Genomic DNA, 23077 nt, shown 5'->3' with positions numbered 1-23077 from the left:
TCTGTTCTGTTCTGTTCTGTTCTATTCTATTCTGTTCTGTTCTGTTCTATTCTGTTCTGTTCTGTTCTGTTCTATTCTATTCTGTTCTGTTCTGTTCTATTCTGTTCTGTTCTGTTCTGTTCTGTTCTGTTCTGTTCTGTTTTGTTTTATTCTGTTCTGTTCTGTTCTATTCTGTTCGTTCTGTTCTATTCTATTCTATTCTGTTCTGTTCTGTTCTATTCTGTTCTATTCTGTTCTGTTCTGTTCTGTTCTGTTCTATTCTGTTCTGTTCTATTCTATTCTGTTCTATTCTATTCTGTTCTGTTCTGTTCTGTTCTGTTCTGTTCTATTCTATTCTGTTCTATTCTGTTCTGTTCTACTCTATTATGTTCTATTCTGTTCTGTTCTATTTTATTCTGTTCTATTCTGTTCTGTTCTATTCTGTTCTGTTCTGTTAGATTCTGTTCTGTTCTGTTAGATTCTGTTCTGTTCTGTTCTGTTAGATTCTGTTCTGTATTCTGTTCTGTTCTGTTCTGTTAGATTCTGTTCTGTTCTGTTCTGTTATGTTCTGTTCTGTTCTGTTAGATTCTGTTCTGTTCTGTTAGATTCTGTTCTGTTCTGTTAGATTCTGTTCTGTTCTGTTCTATTCTGTTCTGTTAGATTCTGTTCTGTTCTGTTATGTTCTGTTCTGTTCTGTTAGATTCTGTTCTGTTCTGTTATGTTCTGTTCTGTTCTGTTAGATTCTGTTCTGTTCTGTTAGATTCTGTTCTGTTCTGTTCTATTCTGTTCTGTTCTATTCTGTTCTGTTAGATTATGTTCTGTTAGATTATGTTCTGTTCTGTTCTGTTCTGTTCTGTTCTGTTCTATTCTGTTCTGTTCTATTATGTTCTGTTCTGTTCTGTTCTGTTCTATTCTGTTCTGTTAGATTATGTTCTGTTAGATTATGTTCTGTTCTATTCTATTCTGTTCTGTTCTGTTCTGTTTTGTTTTATTCTGTTCTGTTCTATTCTGTTCGTTCTGTTCTATTCTATTCCATTCTATTCTATTCTATTCTGTTCTGTTCTGTTCTATTCTGTTCTGTTCTGTTCTGTTCTATTCTGTTCTGTTCTGTTCTGTTCTGTTCTGTTCTGTTCTATTCTGTTCTGTTCTATTCTATTCTGTTCTATTCTATTCTGTTCTGTTCTGTTCTGTTCTGTTCTACTCTATTATGTTCTATTCTGTTCTGTTCTGTTCTATTTTATTCTGTTCTGTTCTATTCTGTTCTGTTCTATTCTGTTCTGTTCTGTTAGATTCTGTTCTGTTCTGTTAGATTCTGTTCTGTTCTATTCTGTTCTGTTCTGTTAGATTCTGTTCTGTTCTGTTCTGTTAGATTCTGTTCTGTTCTGTTCTGTTAGATTCTGTTCTGTTCTGTTCTGTTCTGTTCTGTTCTGTTCTATTCTGTTCTGTTCTATTCTGTTCTGTTAGATTATGTTCTGTTAGATTCTGTTCTGTTCTGTTCTGTTCTATTCTGTTCTGTTCTGTTCTGTTCTGTTGTTCTGTTCTGTTCTGTTCTATTCTGTTCTGTTCTATTCTGTTCTGTTAGATTATGTTCTGTTAGATTATGTTCTGTTCTGTTCTGTTCTGTTCTGTTCTATTATGTTCTGTTCTGTTCTGTTCTGTTCTGTTCTGTTCGGTTCTGGTTATGTTCTGTTCTGTTCGATTCTGTTCTGTTAGATTCTGTTCTGTTCTGTTCTATTCTGTTCTGTTCTATTCTGTTCTGTTAGATTCTGTTCTGTTAGATTCTGTTCTGTTCTGTTAGATTCTGTTCTGTTCTGTTAGATTCTGTTCTGTTCTGTTCTATTCTGTTCTGTTAGATTCTGTTCTGTTCTGTTATGTTCTGTTCTGTTCTGTTAGATTCTGTTCTGTTCTGTTATGTTCTGTTCTGTTTCTGTTAGAATTCTGTTCTGTTCTGTTCTGTTCTGTTAGATTCTGTTTCTTCTGTTATGTTCTGTTCTGTTCTGTTGATTCTGTTCTGTTATTCTGTTACTTCTGTTCTGTTCTGTTCTATTCTGTTCTGTTCTATTCTGTTCTGTTAGATTATGTTCTGTTAGATTATGTTCTGTTCTGTTCTGTTCTGTTCTGTTCTATTCTGTTCTGTTCTATTATGTTCTGTTCTGTTCTGTTCTATTCTGTTCTGTTAGATTATGTTCTGTTAGATTATGTTCTGTTCTATTCTATTCTGTTCTGTTCTGTTCTGTTTTGTTTTATTCTGTTCTGTTCTATTCTGTTCGTTCTGTTCTATTCTATTTCCATTCTATTCTATTCTATTCTGTTCTGTTCTGTTCTGTTCTATTCTGTTCTGTTCTGTTCTGTTCTGTTCTATTCTGTTCTGTTCTGTTCTGTTCTGTTCTGTTCTGTTCTGTTCTATTCTGTTCTGTTCTATTCTATTCTATTCTGTTCTATTCTATTCTGTTTCTGTTCTGTTCTGTTCTGTTCTACTCTATTATGTTCTATTCTGTTCTGTTCTGTTCTATTTTATTCTGTTCTGTTCTATTCTGTTCTGTTCTATTCTGTTCTGTTCTGTTCTATTCTGTTCTGTTCTGTTCTGTTCTGTTCTGTTCTGTTCTGTTCTATTCTGTTCTGTTCTATTCTATTCTGTTCTATTCTATTCTGTTCTGTTCTGTTCTGTTCTGTTCTACTCTATTATGTTCTATTCTGTTCTGTTCTGTTCTATTTTATTCTGTTCTGTTCTATTCTGTTCTGTTCTATTCTGTTCTGTTCTGTTAGATTCTGTTCTGTTCTGTTAGATTCTGTTCTGTTCTGTTCTGTTAGATTCTGTTCTGTTCTGTTCTGTTAGATTCTGTTCTGTTCTGTTCTGTTCTGTTCTGTTCTGTTCTATTCTGTTCTGTTCTATTCTGTTCTGTTAGATTATGTTCTGTTAGATTATGTTCTGTTCTGTTCTGTTCTATTCTGTTCTGTTCTATTATGTTCTGTTCTGTTCTGTTCTGTTCTGTTCTGTTCTGTTCTGTTCGGTTCTGTTCTGTTCTGTTATGTTCTGTTCTATTCTGTTCTGTTAGATTCTGTTCTGTTCTGTTCTGTTCTATTCTGTTCTGTTCTGTTCTGTTCTGTTCTGTTCTGTTCTGTTCTATTCTGTTCTGTTCTATTCTGTTCTGTTAGATTATGTTCTGTTAGATTATGTTTCTTGTTCTGTTCTGTTCTGTTTCTGTTCTGTTCTGTTCTGTTCTATTATGTTCTGTTCTGTTCTGTTCTGTTCTGTTCGGTTCTGTTATGTTCTGTTCTGTTCTATTCTGTTCTGTTAGATTCTGTTCTGTTCTGTTCTATTCTGTTCTGTTCTATTCTGTTCTGTTAGATTATGTTCTGTTAGATTATGTTCTGTTCTGTTCTGTTCTGTTCTATTCTATTCTGTTCTGTTAGATTCTGTTCTGTTCTGTTCTGTTCTGTTCTATTCTGTTCTGTTCTATTCTGTTCTGTTAGATTATGTTCTGTTAGATTATGTTCTGGTTCTATTCTATTCTATTCTGTTCTGTTCTGTTCTGTTCTGTTCTGTTAGATTATGTTCTGTTCTGTTCTGTTCTATTCTGTTCTGTTCTATTCTGTTCTGTTAGATTATGTTCTGTTCTGTTCTATTCTGTTCTGTTAGATTATGTTCTGTTCTGTTCTATTCTGTTCTGTTCTGTTAGATTATGTTCTGTTTCTGTTCTAATCTGTTCTGTTCTATTATGTTCTGTTCTGTTCTGTTCTGTTAGATTATGTTCTGTTCTGTTCTATTCTATTCTATTCTGTTCTATTCTGTTCTGTTCTGTTCTGTTCTGTCTGTTCTGTTCTGTTCTGTTCTGTTCTATTCTATTCTATTCTGTTCTGTTCTGTTCTGTTCTGTTCTATTCTGTTCTGTTCTGTTCTGTTAGATTATGTTCTGTTCTGTTCTGTTCTATTCTGTTCTGTTTAGATTATGTTCTGTTCTGTTCTGTTATTTCTATTCTGTTCTATTCTATTCTGTTCTATTCTATTCTGTTCTATTCTATTCTGTTCTGTTCTGTTCTGTTCTGTTCTGTTCTGTTCTGTTAGATTCTGTTCTGTTCTGTTCTGTTCTGTTCTGTTCTGTTCTGTTCCGTTCTGTTCTGTTCTGTTCTGTTCTGTTCTGTTAGATTCTGTTCCGTTCTGTTCTGTTCTGTTCTGTTCTGTTCTGTTCTGTTCTGTTTCTGTTTTGTTCTGTTCTGTTCTGTTCTGTTCTGTTCTGTTTTGTTCTGTTAGATTCTGTTCTGTTCTGTTCTGTTCTGTTCTGTTCTGTTCTGTTAGATTCTGTTCTGTTCTGTTCTGTTCTGTTCTGTTCTGTTCTGTTCTATTCTGTTCTGTTCTATTCTGTTCTGTTAGATTATGTTCTGTTAGATTATGTTCTGTTCTGTTCTGTTCTATTCTGTTCTGTTCTATTATGTTCTGTTCTGTTCTGTTCTGTTCTGTTCGGTTCTGTTCTGTTCTGTTCTGTTCTGTTAGATTCTGTTCTGTTCTGTTCTGTTCTGTTCTGTTCTATTCTGTTCTGTTCTATTCTGTTCTGTTAGATTATGTTCTGTTAGATTATGTTCTGTTCTGTTCTGTTCTGTTCTGTTCTGTTCTATTCTGTTCTGTTCTATTATGTTCTGTTCTGTTCTGTTCTGTTCTGTTCTGTTCGGTTCTGTTATGTTCTGTTCTGTTCTGTTAGATTCTGTTCTGTTCTGTTAGATTCTGTTCTGTTCTGTTCTGTTCTGTTCTGTTCTGTTCTATTCTGTTCTGTTCTATTCTGTTCTGTTAGATTATGTTCTGTTCTGTTCTGTTCTGTTCTGTTCTATTCTGTTCTGTTCTATTCTGTTCTGTTAGATTATGTTCTGTTCTGTTCTGTTCTGTTCTGTTAGATTCTGTTCTGTTCTGTTCTGTTCTGTTCTGTTCTGTTCTATTCTGTTCTGTTCTATTCTGTTCTGTTAGATTATGTTCTGTTCTGTTCTGTTCTGTTCTGTTCTGTTCTATTCTGTTCTGTTCTATTCTGTTCTGTTAGATTATGTTCTGTTAGATTATGTTCTGTTCTGTTCTGTTCTGTTCTGTTCTATTCTGTTCTGTTCTATTATGTTCTGTTCTGTTCTGTTCTGTTCTGTTCTGTTCGGTTCTGTTATGTTCTGTTCTGTTCTATTCTGTTCTGTTAGATTCTGTTCTGTTCTGTTCTGTTCTGTTCTATTCTGTTCTGTTCTATTCTGTTCTGTTAGATTATGTTCTGTTAGATTATGTTCTGTTCTATTCTATTCTATTCTGTTCTGTTCTGTTCTGTTAGATTATGTTCTGTTCTGTTCTGTTCTGTTCTATTCTGTTCTGTTCTATTCTGTTCTGTTAGATTATGTTCTGTTCTGTTCTATTCTGTTCTGTTAGATTATGTTCTGTTCTGTTCTGTTCTATTCTGTTCTGTTCTATTATGTTCTGTTCTGTCTGTTCTGTTCTGTTCTGTTTCTGTTCTTAGATTATGTTCTGTTAGATTATGTTCTGTTAGATATCTGTTCTATTCCTAGTTCTATTCTGTTCTGTCTGTTATGATCTAGGTTCTGTTACTTGTTAGAATTATGGTTCTGTTCTGTTCTTTGTCTAGATTCCTGTATATTTCTGTTCTGTTCTAATCTGTTCGGTTCTATTATGTTCTGTTCTTGTTCTGTTCCTGTTAGATTATGTTCTGTTCTGTTCTATTCTATGCATATTCTGTTCTATTCTATTCTGTTCTATATTCTGTTCTGTCTGTTCTGTTCTGTTTCGGTTCTGGTTCTGTTCTGTTCTGTTCTATTCTATTTCTGTTCTGGTTCGGTTCTGTTCTGTTCTAATTCCTATTCCTGTTCTGTTCTGTTCTGTTCTATTCTGTTCTGTTCTGTTCTGTAGATTATGTTCTTGTTCTGGTTCTGTTCTGTTCTTGGTTCTTGTTCTATTCTGTTCTGTTAGATTAGGTTCTGGTTCTGTTCTGTTTATGTTCTATTCTGTTCTAATTCTAATTCTGTTCTGTTCTTTTTTTTCGGTTCGTTAGATTCTGTTCTGTTCTGTTCTGTTCTGTTCTGTTCTGTTCTGTTCTGTTCTGTTAGATTCTGTTCCGTTCTGTTCTGTTCTGTTCTGTTCTGTTCTGTTCTGTTTTGTTCTGTTTTGTTCTGTTAGATTCTGTTCTGTTCTGTTCTGTTCTGTTCTGTTCTGTTCTGGTTCTGTTAGATTCTGTTCTGTTCTGTTAGATTCTGTTCAGCGCTGCAGCCAGCAGCTTGATGAAAAATGTTTTTCCAGATTCAAGACTACTTTATTTAACAGTGGTTTTCAGAGGCACACTAACTGAGGGATAAGGGCTAATTATCAGAAAGACATATAGTAATTAACCTAGAAATCATATTTTAGCACAGATAAGTGCACCATGTATTACTCAGAATATGAATCTCTTTCTTAAGCGGAGTGTATTATTGTACCAAACGATGATGTAGTTCGGGACAGATTCGAGCAAACACCACCCAGTATGTGTTTTGGCTGTATGATGCGATGACGTTAGCTTGCCAACAACAACAACAACAAGTTTCTATATAATTTCTAGTCTGGTTAATCTCTGGCAGAATTCTGTTTGGCACAATGAACCATGAGCTGTACGATGACCAACTCAGAGCAGCAGTGGCTAATATCTCACATGCCCTGAAGGAGCACAAACTTCAGGTTGGCTGCACATGCCTCTGATGCAAAACTCTCACACGATGTTGCTGAAGGCAGTGACTCTTTGTACATCGCCTCTCTCCCTGTACAGTTTATAAATTACAGTAAGCAACAGAGAGAGCTGTAACTGTGACTTGTTTCTGGGGATTTTGCACTGATGGAGTGCAGGAGGATGTAAACAGGATTTCTGAGCAGTTGGGAAAGGAGCTCGCCAACGCCAGAGTCTTTTTTTTGGCAGATATGAAATACATAATATTAAAAGAGTAAAATATTACTGCAAACAAAACCAGAGTCACTGAGCAAAAGAGAAGCTTTGGCAGCATGTAGGAGACATCTAAAGTGTGTGGCTCTTTGACAGAAACATTTTTAATTAACAGGGAAGATGTTCAGAAGACCAAGTAAAGTAATAAAGTATCAGGCGGATGACTTCGCTGAAATTCTTCTGCCTGATGGGCTACCCTGGAGACTTATTGTAAGTCGACTAAAGCGTCAGCTAAATGAACTGTAATGTAATGTAATGTGTTGCACTATGTGGCAATGTAGGAGGAGGAGCAAAGCACGGCAGGTCCACATGACAAATACTTGTTTTTGCTGCCAGAAAAGCCAGGTTTCTGGACGGGGGATGTCTGAGGCATCTGCCATCCAGTTGGATTAAACACCATTTCGAATCTGCCAGGAGATTTGTCCAAGATCTTTAAGTAGGAAATACAACTCGATGAAACAAGCTGACCACAGTGTTGGTGGACTTTCGGCTAGTCCTAAATCACCCATTTACTGTCTAGCACAGGACCATAGAAACATGCAGATCAAGAGTTTATTTTCATATTAACTTGAGGGGAATTAGAGATTTAATGGCTATAGTAAATGTTTCAATTATATTTTTCATAATGCTCTCTGTTTTATTTAGGAAACACATTTTTCTTTCTGTATTAAACACAAACCCTCAGGTGAGATGATAGAGTGTCAACAATATAACACATAATGTAATGTCGATACTTGACAGTTAAAAGCTGCATTCTTTAGAGTATAGCATGCATGCTTACCATCATCAAAACCCAAATGAAAAAGAAACAACGAACATACGAATAAAAACCTTTCAAAAGAACATAAGGAAAACCATGAGGCAACAAAAGAAAATAAAGCTCCTACCCCCTCCTTTTAAACAGGAACTACATACAAACCAAAGTTAGAGCATAACAGTTTTTAACCATTATTTTAATAGTCCCAACATAGAAATATTAACAATATAAGTAGTTTTGGGTACTTAAAAAAGACTATTTCCTGAAACAATAAAAAGAAAAACCCCTCTATGCTACTCAACATCGTACAGTCTGAGTTCCCCTTTCTATAAAACCATTTGGAAGCTCTCACTTCCTGTTTGGCAGTTTGGACCCATGGCCGGCAGGTATTAAAGATACCTAATATTTTGGTTGATTGAAGTTTCATTTTATTGAACAAATAAATGCATATGAATGGAATGTATTAATAAATGAAATACGTCATTATTTAATGAACAATACTGAAATAACCAGAAAGGACTTATGAATATAGTCTGAATGACCCCAGGTCAGTATTAGATGTTTTACTTTTTCATAACAAATGGACTGTGTTTCTGATAAAGTAAAACGGTTCATGTTGGGTACTGTTGTCTCTCCACTCGGCCTGATGTTAAAACAACAATTAAAACATACAACATATAAAAGTAGAACAGGAGAAAGCAAAACATGAACAGCTGAACAGGATGAAAAGCTTAGAGAACTAAGACGGCGTCATGCAAAGTACGACATTTAAAAAGCAGGCAATTAATACAAAACAATGTTAAGCAGACAATCATCACAACAGTTAAAACATAACAACATAGAATCACATTACATTACAGAAGGCCGGTAAAGCCATGAGGGAAGCAATCCAACAAACAGTCAAACAAACGACAGCAGACGGTGCAAGTATGCAGTGACTCGGTATGTTTATGTGCAAAGAACAGTAAGAGACGCTGTGACGTGTGTGTGTTTGTGTGTGCGCGCGTATATATTATTATTATTATTGTTCTTTTTAAGATTCTTTTTTGCACCTTTTTGCCTCAAAGTACAGCTGACATGACATGCAGCAAAGGGCTGTTGGTTGGATTTAAACCTGGCCGCTGCGGTAAGGACTCTGAGTGCATGGGTCGCCCGCTCTACCAGATGAGCTCTTACCGTAAAAGCTGTCTGGCTGAAATATGTTTTCCTCCTTGGGACAGCTATGTCTACTCTCACTCTTGATCTTGTAAATCTATCAACAAGATGAATGTGGTAAATGGGAGAGGTTAGAATCCATTGGGAACTTTGAATTGGTCAATTCAAGCCTTTTTCAATTTCAAAGTTTTGTGAAACATTTTCCCAGCAAAGGACACCATCTCTAGGAAGTATATTACAGTGATGGTAGCTTTTTACTTTATTTTCCAGGACCTAAAATCAATTGTTTTGAAAAAAAATGACTTTAATTGAATTATTAGAGAATTGTGACCCGTATACGTTCTCAGCTGGAAATGTTACGGTTGAAAAACAAACTCTGTGACAGACAAACACTTTCAATCATACCTTCTGCATTTGTGTTTTGCAATTTCTTGTTACTTGTCAGCCAACAGACCAATATCGATACATATGTGACAACCTAAAATCAGCCATGATAATTTACCAGTCAGTCTTTAGTAAGTAGTTTATTGGCTGTAAGAAATCTTTGGTTTGTTGCTTGGTTGACATCAATTGAGATCTTTGTTACTCTGTACATTGTTAATGTTTTGTGTCTGCATTGCTGTCACTGTGGTGTAATATTGTATATCAACTATGCATGTCCTTTAACCACAATACAAGGGGAACAATGGAATCATGGATTTTGTTGAGAAGTGTCTCTCTCTTTGTTTACACCATAAGCTGCAGGAGGCTGGTGGAAAGTGTTTCTGTTTAGGCTCACTGTGGGCAGATAGACAGGACGGGCCTGCCGATCACTTGAAGTTTTCACTGTCACTTACGTAATCCTTCACATTTATTCTGTTCTTCAGGAAGACCTGCAGCAGTTGATACTGATGCCTCTCCCAAACGTTGCCATTCTAGGGCAGGACCCCCTAACAGGTACAAGATAACCACATGATCCTATCAGTGCCATGTCTCTCAGCAGCAAGAAAGTAATTATACTTTATTCACGAGTCCATATCTCTGCTATCTGTGAAACACATTAAGGTGATAATGATAGGGAGGATGGCGGTGGGGGGGTAGAGATGATGGTGATAATGATGATGATGGCAGTTATTTCTGTGTCCTCAGAGGCAGCCGTGGAAGAGCTCAGGCGACTGCTGCTGCTCTTATTAGGATGTGCTGTGCAGGTGATCACGCACTCACATGACCAGCACGCATTCGGAAGGACGATAATGTCGCCATGTTTTATATAACCTACAGTAATTTGTACTAAATGTTCAGTATTTTTAGCCATGTTAGCGGTCAGTCTGTCCATTTTTTGACCCAGCACTTTGATAAAGAGTAAAATAATTATATTATATTATCCTTGGTCCCCATGAATCCACTAATGAACCTAATGACTGAGGTGATCCCCAGACTTTGTATCCTCTGTAGGCCCAGTTTTCTACTAAAGGATTTACAATTTAAAGGAGACATATTATGCTCATGTTCGGGTACATACTTGTATTTTGGGTTTCTAATAGAATATGTTTACGTGCTTTAATATAAAAAAACCACATTATCCTTCTCACACTCCATTTCATCCCTCTGTGTCTGCAGTGTGAGGAGAAGGAGACGTTCATTCAGCAGATCCAGTCTCTGGACATTGAGACCCAGGCTGACATCGCCAGCTGTATCCAGCAGGTACGTTTAAGTGCAGAATTAATCAAATCAAGCGTCCCCCTAAATATAAAAGGCATTCAGTGACCGACCGTCAGTATGAGGAGATTTTATCCAGGGGAGACACTTTTAAGAGGATTTTGGTTCTGAAATATGATTTGGCGAAGGATTTGTGCACTGTCTGACCTGTGGGCAGAGAGAGTGAAACTATAATACCTTCTCCTGGCGCTTCAGTAAATGTGAAAATGAGCTGCTTGTTATTCTGCTGGCAGCCTTTTAAGGACCTCTGGGTGCCCCTTGCTGCCACCGTTGGATGGATCCTCCACCCCTCATGTCCACCTCTCCACCTCCACCTCTGTCACATCATCCTCTCTCTCCTTCATCTTTTTTCTGTCATTCTCCACTGTCCTCTCCAATACAGACTAAATGCCAAATTGTATATATAAAAAATACCCCCCATGAATAATTGTCGGCATTACAAAAACAGCATGTTGCATACCAGCGTGACTGAATTACAGTACCAGCATGTTGCCCACCAGCTTTTTTTGTGCCAGGTTTCTTAGCCTCATAAATCATAGAAGAGAGAGGTGCTCTCCCTGTGTGGATGGATGCAGCCTCTGCTTGCTGATCAACTGCCTTCCACCCGAGGACATTTCAAACCTGTCTACATAATCATTAGTTTTGCATGTATTAGGCAAACATTTTAGGACATGCTTCCCTAGCAGATACATTCCCAAAGAAATGTGACAAATATTTGTTTCCTCTCTGCTTGGTATTCACACAGCCTTCACATCGCCTGGATTGTTTTTTCCCATATCTCTTATTTAATGTCAGGTTTCCCGGACGCATATTGATCATATCATGTGACCTGAGAAACTATCCTTGCTGCAGGTGACTCAGGATCCTCGCATGGTGCTGCCGCTGAGGTGGGAAGAGCTGGTAGAGTTTGAAGGTGCAGACTTACAGCTGGTGTTCAGCTCCATGGCCAAACAGATCCAAAGCCTGCTGACACAGAGAGACACACACCTGGAGGTATACATACACACACTTCAAGGAATAGTTTGGAGAATATGCTTTTTCTCTTTGTTGATGAGAGAAATGAGAGCTTAATTTAGCATAAAGACTAGGAACTGGGGTAAAGAGCTAGCGTGGCTCTGTCCAAAGGTAACAAAATCTGCCTACCAGCACCCTGAAGCTATTCCTTGGCACATAGCCTCCACATACACACACACACACACACACACACACACACACACACACACACACACACACACACACACACACACACACACTCCTTCCTTGAGACATTGTACACATTCATATAATCTCGTTCAGTTAAAGTCTAATTAACTGAAAATGAGGACATGCATAAGTAAGTACTTGTTTCATCAGGGCCTAATTGTGTCACATAATTGATCAAAATGTTCTATATTATGCTGCTCAGACTATACTGACTATTGTCTGACTATACTTTGGAGGTTAGACAAATGAAAAATAAAATGCATTTCAGTACACTCTCTGAAAAACATAGGAAATAGTATTTTAAGATATGCAATGAGGTCATGTTTTCAAATTTAAATGGTGAAGCTAATAATTGTATTACCCCATACGGTATATGAGTTTGTTTTCCTAATTTGACTAAAACCCAAGAGGTGTATAAACATGATAATGACACTATGTCTGCAATCAGTACAAAATGAACAGACATTATTACTCACTATCAAAGGCTTTTTGAATATTCAACACTTGTTCCTTTCTGTTTCTAATCACTTCTTAGTTTATCTCGCATGTCTCTAATTTTCTCTCCAAATCTTTCTTTTCCCTCCGTCCACATCTCTCTCTCCCTCCCTCTCCCAGAGGACGGCAGAGCTGTGTCGGGAGCGGGAGGCCCAGTCTGACTCAACCACGGCGCCCCTGGGTGGTCACAGCGAGGAGCCACCCCAAGGTCTGGCACTCCAGCTGGCACACAGCAAGGCCAAACTCCGCCGTCTTAAACAACAACTGTGAGTGTGTGTGCGTGATCAAAATATTCAAGAGGACCTTTATGCTTTTAAAAGTTGCGATAAAGGTCAACATGAAAAATGTGCAAATGATTTTGTCACACGAAACTAAGTTGTTACCCGGCAACGAGTCAGGAACAAATCAGGTACTCACTGCTATGACTGTATCACAAAGTTCACTGTTGGCCAATTCAAATGTCTATTTCTAGCATATATAATCTCCTCTAATCTTATTCTTCATCAGACAAGAAAAAAACCATCTGCAATATACTGTTTTGAAAAATGGTGTAATGGTGTTTTTCTTGTCTTGTAGGGAAGATAAAGGTGATCAGATATTGGATTACAACCTGGAGATACAAACCATGGAGGAACAGCTCAAGAAATTTCAGAAAGAGGTACAAAAAGACATATTTCAAACTGAAACTCTGTCAAAGAGGTACACAGAAAGACTTTATCACACACACAAAACAAAACTAGTTTGGCAGCAGCTATAAAAACAAACAATACAGATCAGCCAACAGCACAAAGCACAGCTGGCTTTTATTAGCCATTAAGTAAATTCCTCTTAGTTTATGTATTTATCAGCAGTTAGACTACACACGTTGCAAACTAAAAGTTTGTCCAGAAGAACATTCTTGTTGTTTTTCAGCAGAACTTGACAGTTCATACTCCCTAGCACAACAGTAAATCCTTTCCTTGTATTTCTTCATTTCTGTAGTGCTACATTTACTTACAATAGCCTCAAACAATGTTAAACTTATGTTCCCAAATCACAAAACGTATGGATTTGTGGACACTATTTGTTGAGGGTATCTTCATTTGAATTACTTGAATATTTGGTCCATCACTGCATAACACCTAATATTATCCTAATATTCACTTTATACTAAGATCTTGGAGAAAAGAAGGTAGCAAAATGTATTTTTCTTACTATCCTTGTAAGTACTGCACACACATCCACACACAAACAAACACACACACATAACGTTCCTTCTTCCTGTATTAGACTTTGTCAACATTTGCTGTACTGCACATCCCAGATCTGTTCACAACCTTCTTTGACCTCATCCCCACTGGCATATGAATGTGTGTGTGTGTGTGTGTGTGTGTGTGTGTGTGTCTGCAGAACCGTTCTCTGCAGGGAGAGGTGAGGGGCATGCGTGCACTGCGGGATGAGCTGGACTGCGCCCGAGAGCGAGCTGCACGGACCGAGCAGCTCCAGACTGAGCTTCAAAGCTGTAAACACAGATTGCGCAGCCTGGAGCTTACACGCACTCAGCTGAAGGTACGCACACACTCACACACAAACACACGTGCACTGCGCATGCACAACTCACTACAACATTCTTCTGAATAAGTCATTTGCACCAGAAAGAAAACAATCAGCACGGCAACATCGACACCATGAAATACATTCAAATTGCTTTGGCAGTAAGTTACACATTTCAATCTCCCATACACAAACCAAATCAAACATACTCACAATGCCTTTATACAAATGTACACACAAACACACACGCTTTTCCCAAAGTGAGGGCCTTTTAATGAACATTACCAGCGAAGGTCAAGAAGATCCCCTTTTTAACCTTTCTCTGAGTAAGCAATTTAAAAAAAACTAAGTACCACTTTATCTCAAAAGCCATAAATTCCCCCTCTCGGCCCTGAGCATTTCAATCAAGACTGAGTATGAACAACTTTGAAGCTCAAAGACAGCGAATGAGATTATATTGTGTGATGTCATCAGGATTTACAGCCTGGAGCTGCTTCATTGACAAAGAGCAGGAGTACGTCTTCAGTTATTTGAGCTTTTACACCCAAATGAGATTTATTCTGAGGTAGTATAACTGTTCTGAGGCAGAGAATGTGCTCGTATCCTTGTAAAACACCTCACAGTGTCCCCACTGTCACCTTCTCAGTCTTTTTTGATGTATTCATGCCGCATCTATGTGACAGCCCACATTAGCTGGCAGCATGATTCTTTTCTCGCGTTTTGGTTTATAATTAATTTTCACAATTTCACAGTAAATTCTTGCGTGGTTGTTAAAACTAGAGGAGCTAATGTTGAGAGAATGTAGAGTATTTTCATCTTATTTGCATAGTTATAATCAAATAACCATCATCAAAGCCATCATTCCTGTCTATAACAACAAAGTTGTACATACCAGGTAAATTGCAGAGATGTGAGAATGCGGGGATATCGCTATGAAGAAGACTTAAGGGGACAATCAGTCGGGTTATTACCAACATTTTGAGTGTGCTCACTTTTGCTTTAAAAACTAAGTGTTTTAGATGAACTGGCTAAAGTGTTGGCTTGTTCTCAACCCGTCTGACTTGTTGTAGAACTGTTGCTGTGTTTCCTGAACTCAGTGTGCTATAAAAGGTTATTATAACTGCTAGAAATGATAGTCCAAACTATTAAAAAAAGACCCACATTGCCCTTTACTGCCACTAAGGAGGACAGCCAATGTGATTCTCTCAGCAATATATGTAATCTATATACTGTATCACAAAAACGTTTATACTTTTAAGTTTCATGTTTCCTGTCTGTCTGTGCACGGCGCCCCCTGCAGGAGCAGCAGCAGCTATGTGCAGCGCTGCAGGAGACCAAAGTTCTTCACGAAGAACAGCTGGCAGACGCACGGGTGCGCTGCTCCTCGCTAAGAGAGCTTGAGAGGGAACATGTTCTTCTGCGTCAGAGGATCATCGATGTGGAAGCGGTGGGTTGTAATTTAATATTTGAGTGTTTGTGTACATGTATGTCTAAATATGTGTGTTATTTTCTATGTTTGTATGTGTGTACATGTGTCTGTATGTGAGGAAATGCCAATCTTCCTTAAGATGTAGCTATGAGTTTGCTCATGTGCTTTCATGGCATTGGAGTAGCACTTCATGATGAATGAATGACCGTGTGTGTGTGTGTGTGTGTGTGTGTGTGTGTGTGTAGGAGCGAGACTCCGAGAGGCAGCAAGTTGATGAGCTGCTGGAGATGAACATGAGCCTCGAGGCGGACCTGAGGCACAGCAGCAGCGGCGGTGGCGTTCCCCCTCCGGTTCACCAACGTTTCCTTCAAACACAACTGGACTCTGACGAGGAGCTGAGCGACCTGATTGGTCAGAGCACCTGCCTCTTCGCACCTTGTCATTTAAGACATTTTAATTATCTGATAAGAGAAAATATGTTGAGGTAATACTAGCCCACAGGTTATCAATCGACAATAACCGGTAGAATCTCTTCATATATCCATTTCTCTTTTCCTTCATTTCTTTTTTTTCTACCTATCTGCTTCTCTCTCCTGCTTTATTTGTATTTATTTCTCCCTCCGTCTCAGATCAGAAGCCGCTGAGTGTGGAGGTGGATGAGGCTTCGACGCTGATGCTCTTGGGAGCCGAGCAGGAGAACGCAGAGCTGAGGAGACGACTGGAGGAGCTGCAGACCCAGCAGGAGGTCAGGGGTCAGGGGTCAGGGGTTCAAGGGTTATGACTCGCAGAAATAATCAATCACAGTTTACGCTTCACTCCACTTCAGAAGCACATGTCCAACTCCATGATATGTAAAATAAATAATGTAGCTTCCACATGCCCATAGTGCACTTTATAATTGATATGATCATCAGGTGGAAAGAACTATTTCAGGCTAGAATCTTTAATGAAAATACCATTAGATCCACCTTTCAAATCGACTAAGCATCACTAAAGTCAGACATGAAGTTCCTTACTGTCTAGGTAAGTGAAACAGAAAAAGCAGGAACCAACAGTTGGTGGTGTTAAATATCTATCTCCTCTTGCTGCAGGCTGATTCTCCAGATGCAAAGGATGAGCTGGCTTGCCTTGAGACAGAGCATCAGAGCACACTCAGAGAGGTGAGCTGAGATGGGACTGAAGGGGGGGCTATAGATCTAGATCCGACAGATATGACTTGTCAGACAGTGTTGAGCCCCATTAGGCTCTTACGTGTAATACTATGCAGAAAGCAATCCTAAAAGTAAGAAAATAAAAACATATATCATCTTTGATATATCTTTGAAATGTATAATTTGTGATATTGGGCTATACAAATAAATTTGATTTGATTTGACACATCTATTCTGTCATCATATGTTAATTCGTTTTTTTAATTGTATTACACACATTCTATGGATTGTATTAATATGTCTGATGGCTGGTGCTCGTCCTTTTCAGGCAGAGAAGTGCTTTTGTATACTGTTTTTGTAAACAACCAAAAAAATCAATCTCTAATTTTCCTATCGGCTTTTATGCTTCTTTCTTTTTTTCTTACTTCTTTTTTACTTCTTTGTATTGAACTTGGAGACATTTTAAGTAAGAACAAGATGTGGACTTTCAGTCTTTTTATTCACAATGCATTCATGCTCAGTCATGTTCAATACATGGAAGGACCAAAAGAAAAGACACAAGGACAAAAAAATAAAAATGCAGGAGATTGCAAGCTTTGAAAAGCATCAAAATGTTACTTCCATTATTCTTCTATTATATTTTTCAGTTTCAAAACTTGATGAATGAAAATACCACTTTGAAGCAGCGCCTTGGACAACTGGTGACTAAACTGCAACAACTAGAAGACAAGAGGAAGGAGGAAGTAGTGAAGAAGCCAGACAGAGAGGAGGAGGAGGAGGAGGAGGAGGAGGAGGAGGAGGAGGTGGAGAGAGGAGTCCACGGCTCTGAATCCTGTAGGGGAGAGGGGGAAGGAAGGGTGAGGATGACGGGGGTGAGGGAGAGAAGAGGGGAAATCATTGGGAGTCAGAGGGAAGCAGGAGTTGGGGAAGAGGTTCTTCATGTTGAAGGGGGAAAAGAAGAACCATGCGATGAGGAGGATGAGTCCAAAAGGAGAGGAGAGGCAGAGGGAGGGCAGAAAGACAAAGAGAAAAGGGAAAAAGAAAGACAAAGAGAGAAAGAACAGACTGCGGCAACAACAAGTTCAGATATCCTAAATCACCAAAAAAGTGTAGAAGATAACGCAGAGACAACAGCTGTAGACCAGGCTGTTTGTCCCCTGTCTGCTCCTGATGTGGAGCTTCTGACAAACCAGCTCCAGGAGGCTCAGGAGGAGGTGGACAGGCAGGCGATGGTGGCCCAGGACCTGCGCTCCAAGCTGGGAGAGCAGAGCAGGAAAACCTGGGGGGCTGAGCAAAGGCTGGTGGTCCTGGAGGCCGAGCTGCAGCGTCTGAAGAGAGCTGCCGAGAGTCTAATAGACGCTCGCAGGCAGATAGAGGTATGTATGGATTGAGGGAAGAAAAATGTGCTGATAGAAATATTAAGATCATAGATGTTTGCTTGGTTGGATGGATGACATATTGTGTTCAATAATATTAAAGCAAATGTTGACATTTAAACTGAAATTGAAATTGATTTTGACAGAAATGTACTGAATAAATATGTTTAGGTAATAATTCACAGAACAATTAAATGCTTGGCTTCATTATGCCACAAAATGTACATCGTAGCAAGTTGTATCATTCTATTGTATGGGTCTGTATTTTGTAATATATATATGTCTCCTAGGATGAATTAGAAATGACAAAGTACCATATTACACACAGGCAGTCCTCGACTAGGACTATGTCATTTGATATTAATCATAGAGAAAATAGAGGCAGAGTGCTGACAGTTATTTAGTTAGAAGTGTTGCGTTTATAAGGTTGTTAATTTACAGAGGAATGTCCTTGTTTTTAGCCATGCTAGTGACATTGCTCTACAGATGGTAATGTTGGTCTGTTGATCTGCATCACAACAACTATTGGATGGATTGCCGTAACATTTGGCCATGAGAACTGATTTTGGTGATCCTCTGCCTTTTCCTCTATCATCACTTATCCACTGAAATAGTTCAAATACCGAATAAGATTCGTGGTTTCCAAACAATGAGTGACTTTGGTGAACCTCTGACTTTTCTTCTAGCGTTACCATTAGTTTTTATTTTATGACCAAATTCCTTCAAAACTGACATCATTCCCATCACCCTCAGCTGTACTTTGTGTTAATTAGCAAATGTTAGCATGCTAACAATGCATGCTAACAATGCATGCTAACAATGCTAAAGTGAGATGGCAAACATGGTAAACATTATACCTGTTACACATTGGCATGTCAGCAGTGTCTTTGTGAACATCAAACCACTGCTGAGCCGACTGTAAACTTACATGTTGTGCACTGACTAAAGACTCTTTAGGTAATTTATTGAAAGTTAATTAATTAATTGGAAGTTTAGCAATTGAAACCTCTAAATTCAGTTCATAGGAAACTATGAGACCCATGGAAATAGACCTTCAGTTCCCCAGCTCAATATTGTCCTGTTGTTCTCTCAGGTTCTTCAGTCGGACGGTCTTGTTATTGATGAGGAACTGTGTCGCCTGCGGAGCCAAGCGGAGCTTCACAGCATGCAGACCACAGTCATCGCCACGCTGGAGGGAGAGCGGGCCGCACTGGAGAGAGACAGGGACACACTACGCAGCAACATGGACGCCCTGCGCACCGCCCATCGCAAGGTTGAAGAGTACAGCTACACACACACACACACACACATACACACACACACACACACACACACACACACACACACACACCTACACACACACACACACACACACACGATGCAGCTGTGACACCAAACATTTTCATGACCACGGCCGATGTCATTTTACTTCAGGGAAGATGGACGAGAGGCATGGAAATAGAAATGTAGAAAGCAAATGAAAGGGAGAAGAGATGTTGTGATGTATCACAAACCCCCAGTAACAAATTCATTTTTAATAGCTGATGTCATTATTCTGTCATCTCTTTAGATAATTACTTGGTGACATTAAATACATTACATTTGATTAGGTCTCTGCTTGCCAAATAAATGGATTTTGTCTTGCATTTATAAACTAATTATAGTATTGCACGGAGAAATTGTTCAGCAGGAGGTGGATTTGACTTTGTGAAGTGAAAAGGATGATTCAAGCTGAGAATGAAACAACATGTTTTTATACACCCAGTATTGCGAGAGCAAGAGTCTGTTTTGAACTGCGATATTCACATGAAGACAAGAAACTCCTCCACACTCCTCCAGGAGAGATCACAGGTTTTTGTACAACTTATTTAGTGCACCTCCCTACATGTGGGTTCAAGGAAAAGCCAAACTACAAATCACCTTTTTCAGAAAAGTCTTTAGATTTTCTAAAGAAAGAAAAAAAGTGATGCAGAATAAAGTGTTTAATGTGCTATTTGCTGTAAAATTGCAAGACATCAGAGAAATTGCAAGCTAAGGAGAAGAGCAGTGCTAAGTCAGCATTAAAGAAATACCATAAAAGGGATTCATGAATACCTCCCATTCAGAGAGTCGTACATAATCCTCTTTCTGATGCTGAAATATTCGACTGTATTACCCGCCCTCTTTTCGTAAAGAGGAGATCCAGTCTTTATTGTGGATGTTGTACCTGAACATCTCCTAACCCAAACAATACTCTGCTTTTACTAAATACACTCAGTAGTTGCTGAGAATGTATTTACTTTTGCAAATGAGCATTTTGAAAATGTTCTGCTATTACGCTGTATGATCCGATATAATCCAGTCATGTAGATATAAAGTGTTTTTAAATTTAAAAACACTAAAACAACAATCCCTTCTCTGAATGCTAAAACATGAAGAAGTAATGGGCTATCATTTTGGTTAATGAATAAAAAAACTTACATCAGCACCGGATTAAAATAGTTCATTTCAATGCTGGATGATTTACGTGATAAAACTGAAGAGTTTCCAGTTATGTTTGAGGTAGACTTTGTATTCTGACTACCAGAATGAGAAGCAAAGACTCAGAATTAATGGAGACTATAACATTGAATGTTAAATGAAACATGAAATGCATTCTGCTTCTTTCAGCTGTAGGGGTGAATAAAACCTGAATACTCATCTACATTCTCTCTCTCCTCCTTTTCTTCCTTGTTGTTAAGTGGTTTTAATGAAATACTTTGTATTGAAACATAACTAACTATGTTTATTGATTCTTTCATTTGGTCAATTTATTCAGAAAAAGGTTGCAACGGTTGATTGAATTTATGTTAATTAATATGATGTTATTCAAAATCTGGAGGAAACTGCTCCTGAAAGGAGGATTAAAGGTTCCCTCTGGAGTTTACATTTAGTGTTACTCACCAAACACTTGAGCTCTAACTACTGTGTTTAATTTGGAGGTGGAGCCACGTAGTATATATCTGAGTAGCTCTAGAGAAGCTTCATAAAATACAAGTACTTCAGCTACCCATCTTGTCTGTGTGTGTGTGTGTGTGTGTGTGTGTGTGTGTGTGTGTGTGTGTGTGTGTGTGTGTGTGTGTGTGTGTGGGGTACGGAGGGTACTTTTCCTGTTAACATATCATTTCCGACCAAAAATGTCCATAAATTACAAAAGGATAGACGGAGAGCCAAACCATACTTCAGTTTGAAAAGTCTTCACGGATGCAAAGATGCTCCATCAAAAGCAATTTAGTACTTTCAGTAGCAAAAGTACTTTCCCTTCTGCGCATTGATAAATGGATCCAGTTTAAAGTAAAAATAATCCTCCTATTTGTTTCTTTTGCCAGAGTGACCAGTTAGAGCTCACCATTCAGACTCTCAGGGCAGAGGTGGAACGACAAGGTCGGAGTTTGGAGACTTCTCGTCGCCGGGAGGAGGAGCTGGAGTCAGAGCTCCGTGAGGCCACCGTGGAGGCTGAATCTCTGGTGCGGGCTCGAGACCAGGCGTTGCTGGAGGCGTCGAGGCTGGAGCAGGAGAAGGAGGCGTGTCAGTCGGAGCTGGACGGCCATCGGAAGGAGGGGAGGCAGAGAGAGAGGGAGGCAGCAAGGCTGAGGCAGCAGCTGGAGAGCACGACCCTCGCCCTGGAGCACAGCAACCAGAGAGCTCGGGCTCTGGATGCGGAACACAGGTACACACAATCCTGTTCACACACTTAACCCCGATCACAAGCAGAGGTATGCAATTAACTTTACAAGGCATCAGAGAGAGCTTCTTGGCTGCACCATGCATTTTTCTTTAATGTCAACTCTATCTTTATTCAACCTGTGTCTGACCTGTGCTGCTGCTGCGTGTGTGTGTGTGTGTGTGTGTGTGTGTGTGGATGTGGGTGTGGGTGGGTGTGGGTGTGGGTGTGTGTGTGTGTGTGTGTGTGTGTGTGTGTGTGTGTGTGTGTGTGTGTGTGCAGACGTGTGTGTCAGCAGATATCTGAATCCAAGGAGCTCTGTACTCGGCTGCAGGACCTGGAGAAGGAGCTCAGCACTCGATTAACCAGCATGGAGGAGGGTAAACAGCAGATGCAGGAGCAGTACGCAGATGCTCATGCCAAGATTAGTTCACTATCCCAGGTGTGTGTGTGGTAGTTTAGTCATTGACTGCGGGGGATGTAGTGGAGGGATCAACTCGCCCACACTCATCTAGAAATAACAGCAGAAATTCCCTTTATGAACTGAGATCTTTTCTTACATAAACTCAGAGTAATAATAGTCCATTCTATCATATAGATTCCTGTTTTATTTTCCACAGATTATAATCTTATCTCTCTCTTATCAGGACCTATCCAATGAGCAGGCGGGTTCACAGAAACTGTCCACTGAAGTCGAACGTCTGAGCCAGAAAGTTCAAAAAGCCGAGGCTGAACTAAAGACGACAACAGGTTCTTTCAACCAATCACAGGAGAGAATAGAGTCGCTCTCCCAGTGCCTTAAGAAAAGTGAATCTCTTCTCCAGTTGGAAAAGAGAAGAGGAAGTGCGGAGTTGGACTCTATCTCTAATTCAAATTCAGACTCCTTAAACAAAACACACACTTGTCAGACTCACACCCAGGACACGTCACATCTGGATCAATCCCCTGCAGCTGACAAAGGTTATGACCTTTCCATGACCCATGATTACTCTACAGGAGAGACAGAGAGACAACTGAGTGAGAGGCTGATAGAGCTGGAAAGAGAGGTGCGTATCTGTGTTTGAATGTATTTCTGTGAATTATGTGTGTAGGAGCCTTTGAATCTCATTTGCAGTATGTCTGTGTAGTTCGGTGCAACTCCCGTGTGATGGAGATGATCTATGTTATGTTGAAATTCTTGCTCTAGGGATGCTTGACGACTATCAACTCACAGTAGGCCGCCACTTCCACGAGTGCAGCACTTTCTTTCCAGGACTATCGCTTTATCTCTGCTCATCAGTTTTTATAATGTCACTTCGGCTACTGTTAATCTTCCTTATCTCGTCTGCTGCTCTCTTGCTCTATAGCTGTTACCTTTTCTCCCTCTCAAACACACACACAGACAGACACACAGAAACTCTAACATCAAGCTGTTAGGGGCAGCTCCAGCGCCGCCAAGGTCGGGAATTTCATTCAATACATTTCTCAGTAGGTATTGTGCTGCATTAACGCGGTCAGATGATGACGTTTTAGATTATGATGGCTGAAGTAGGGCAGGAAAACCTGTGGTACCAGTACAACATTGTAAAAAATACTCTATTACAGAGAAAAAAAACATTTTAGAAGTATGATCGGAGAAATGTACTTAGTAAAAGTACATTCTGTCAGTGATCTTAGATTATTAATACTGCTGC

General features: G+C 39.2%; 1 protein-coding gene across 1 annotated transcript in view; it reads left to right on the top strand.

The window, feature by feature from the left end:
• ccdc88b (coiled-coil domain containing 88B) overlaps positions 1-23077 on the top strand; it is a 47420-nt gene that overhangs the window by 5981 nt on the left and 18362 nt on the right. Inside the window, exons 4-19 of the mRNA XM_029441998.1 lie at positions 9704-9773; positions 9966-10024; positions 10437-10520; positions 11388-11528; positions 12354-12499; positions 12810-12891; positions 13623-13781; positions 15067-15213; positions 15441-15606; positions 15825-15940; positions 16287-16355; positions 16994-17722; positions 18816-18995; positions 21070-21410; positions 21687-21846; positions 22052-22450. Coding sequence (XP_029297858.1) covers positions 9704-9773; positions 9966-10024; positions 10437-10520; positions 11388-11528; positions 12354-12499; positions 12810-12891; positions 13623-13781; positions 15067-15213; positions 15441-15606; positions 15825-15940; positions 16287-16355; positions 16994-17722; positions 18816-18995; positions 21070-21410; positions 21687-21846; positions 22052-22450 — 3048 coding nt within the window. The remainder of the gene's footprint in view (positions 1-9703; positions 9774-9965; positions 10025-10436; positions 10521-11387; positions 11529-12353; positions 12500-12809; positions 12892-13622; positions 13782-15066; positions 15214-15440; positions 15607-15824; positions 15941-16286; positions 16356-16993; positions 17723-18815; positions 18996-21069; positions 21411-21686; positions 21847-22051; positions 22451-23077) is intronic.

The sequence above is a fragment of the Cottoperca gobio genome, chromosome 10 (genome assembly GCF_900634415.1).
Source record: "Cottoperca gobio chromosome 10, fCotGob3.1, whole genome shotgun sequence".
Lineage (NCBI taxonomy): Eukaryota > Metazoa > Chordata > Actinopteri > Perciformes > Bovichtidae > Cottoperca > Cottoperca gobio.
Note: the sequence above shows the minus strand (reverse complement) of the source record. Positions and strands in the feature narration are given on the sequence as shown.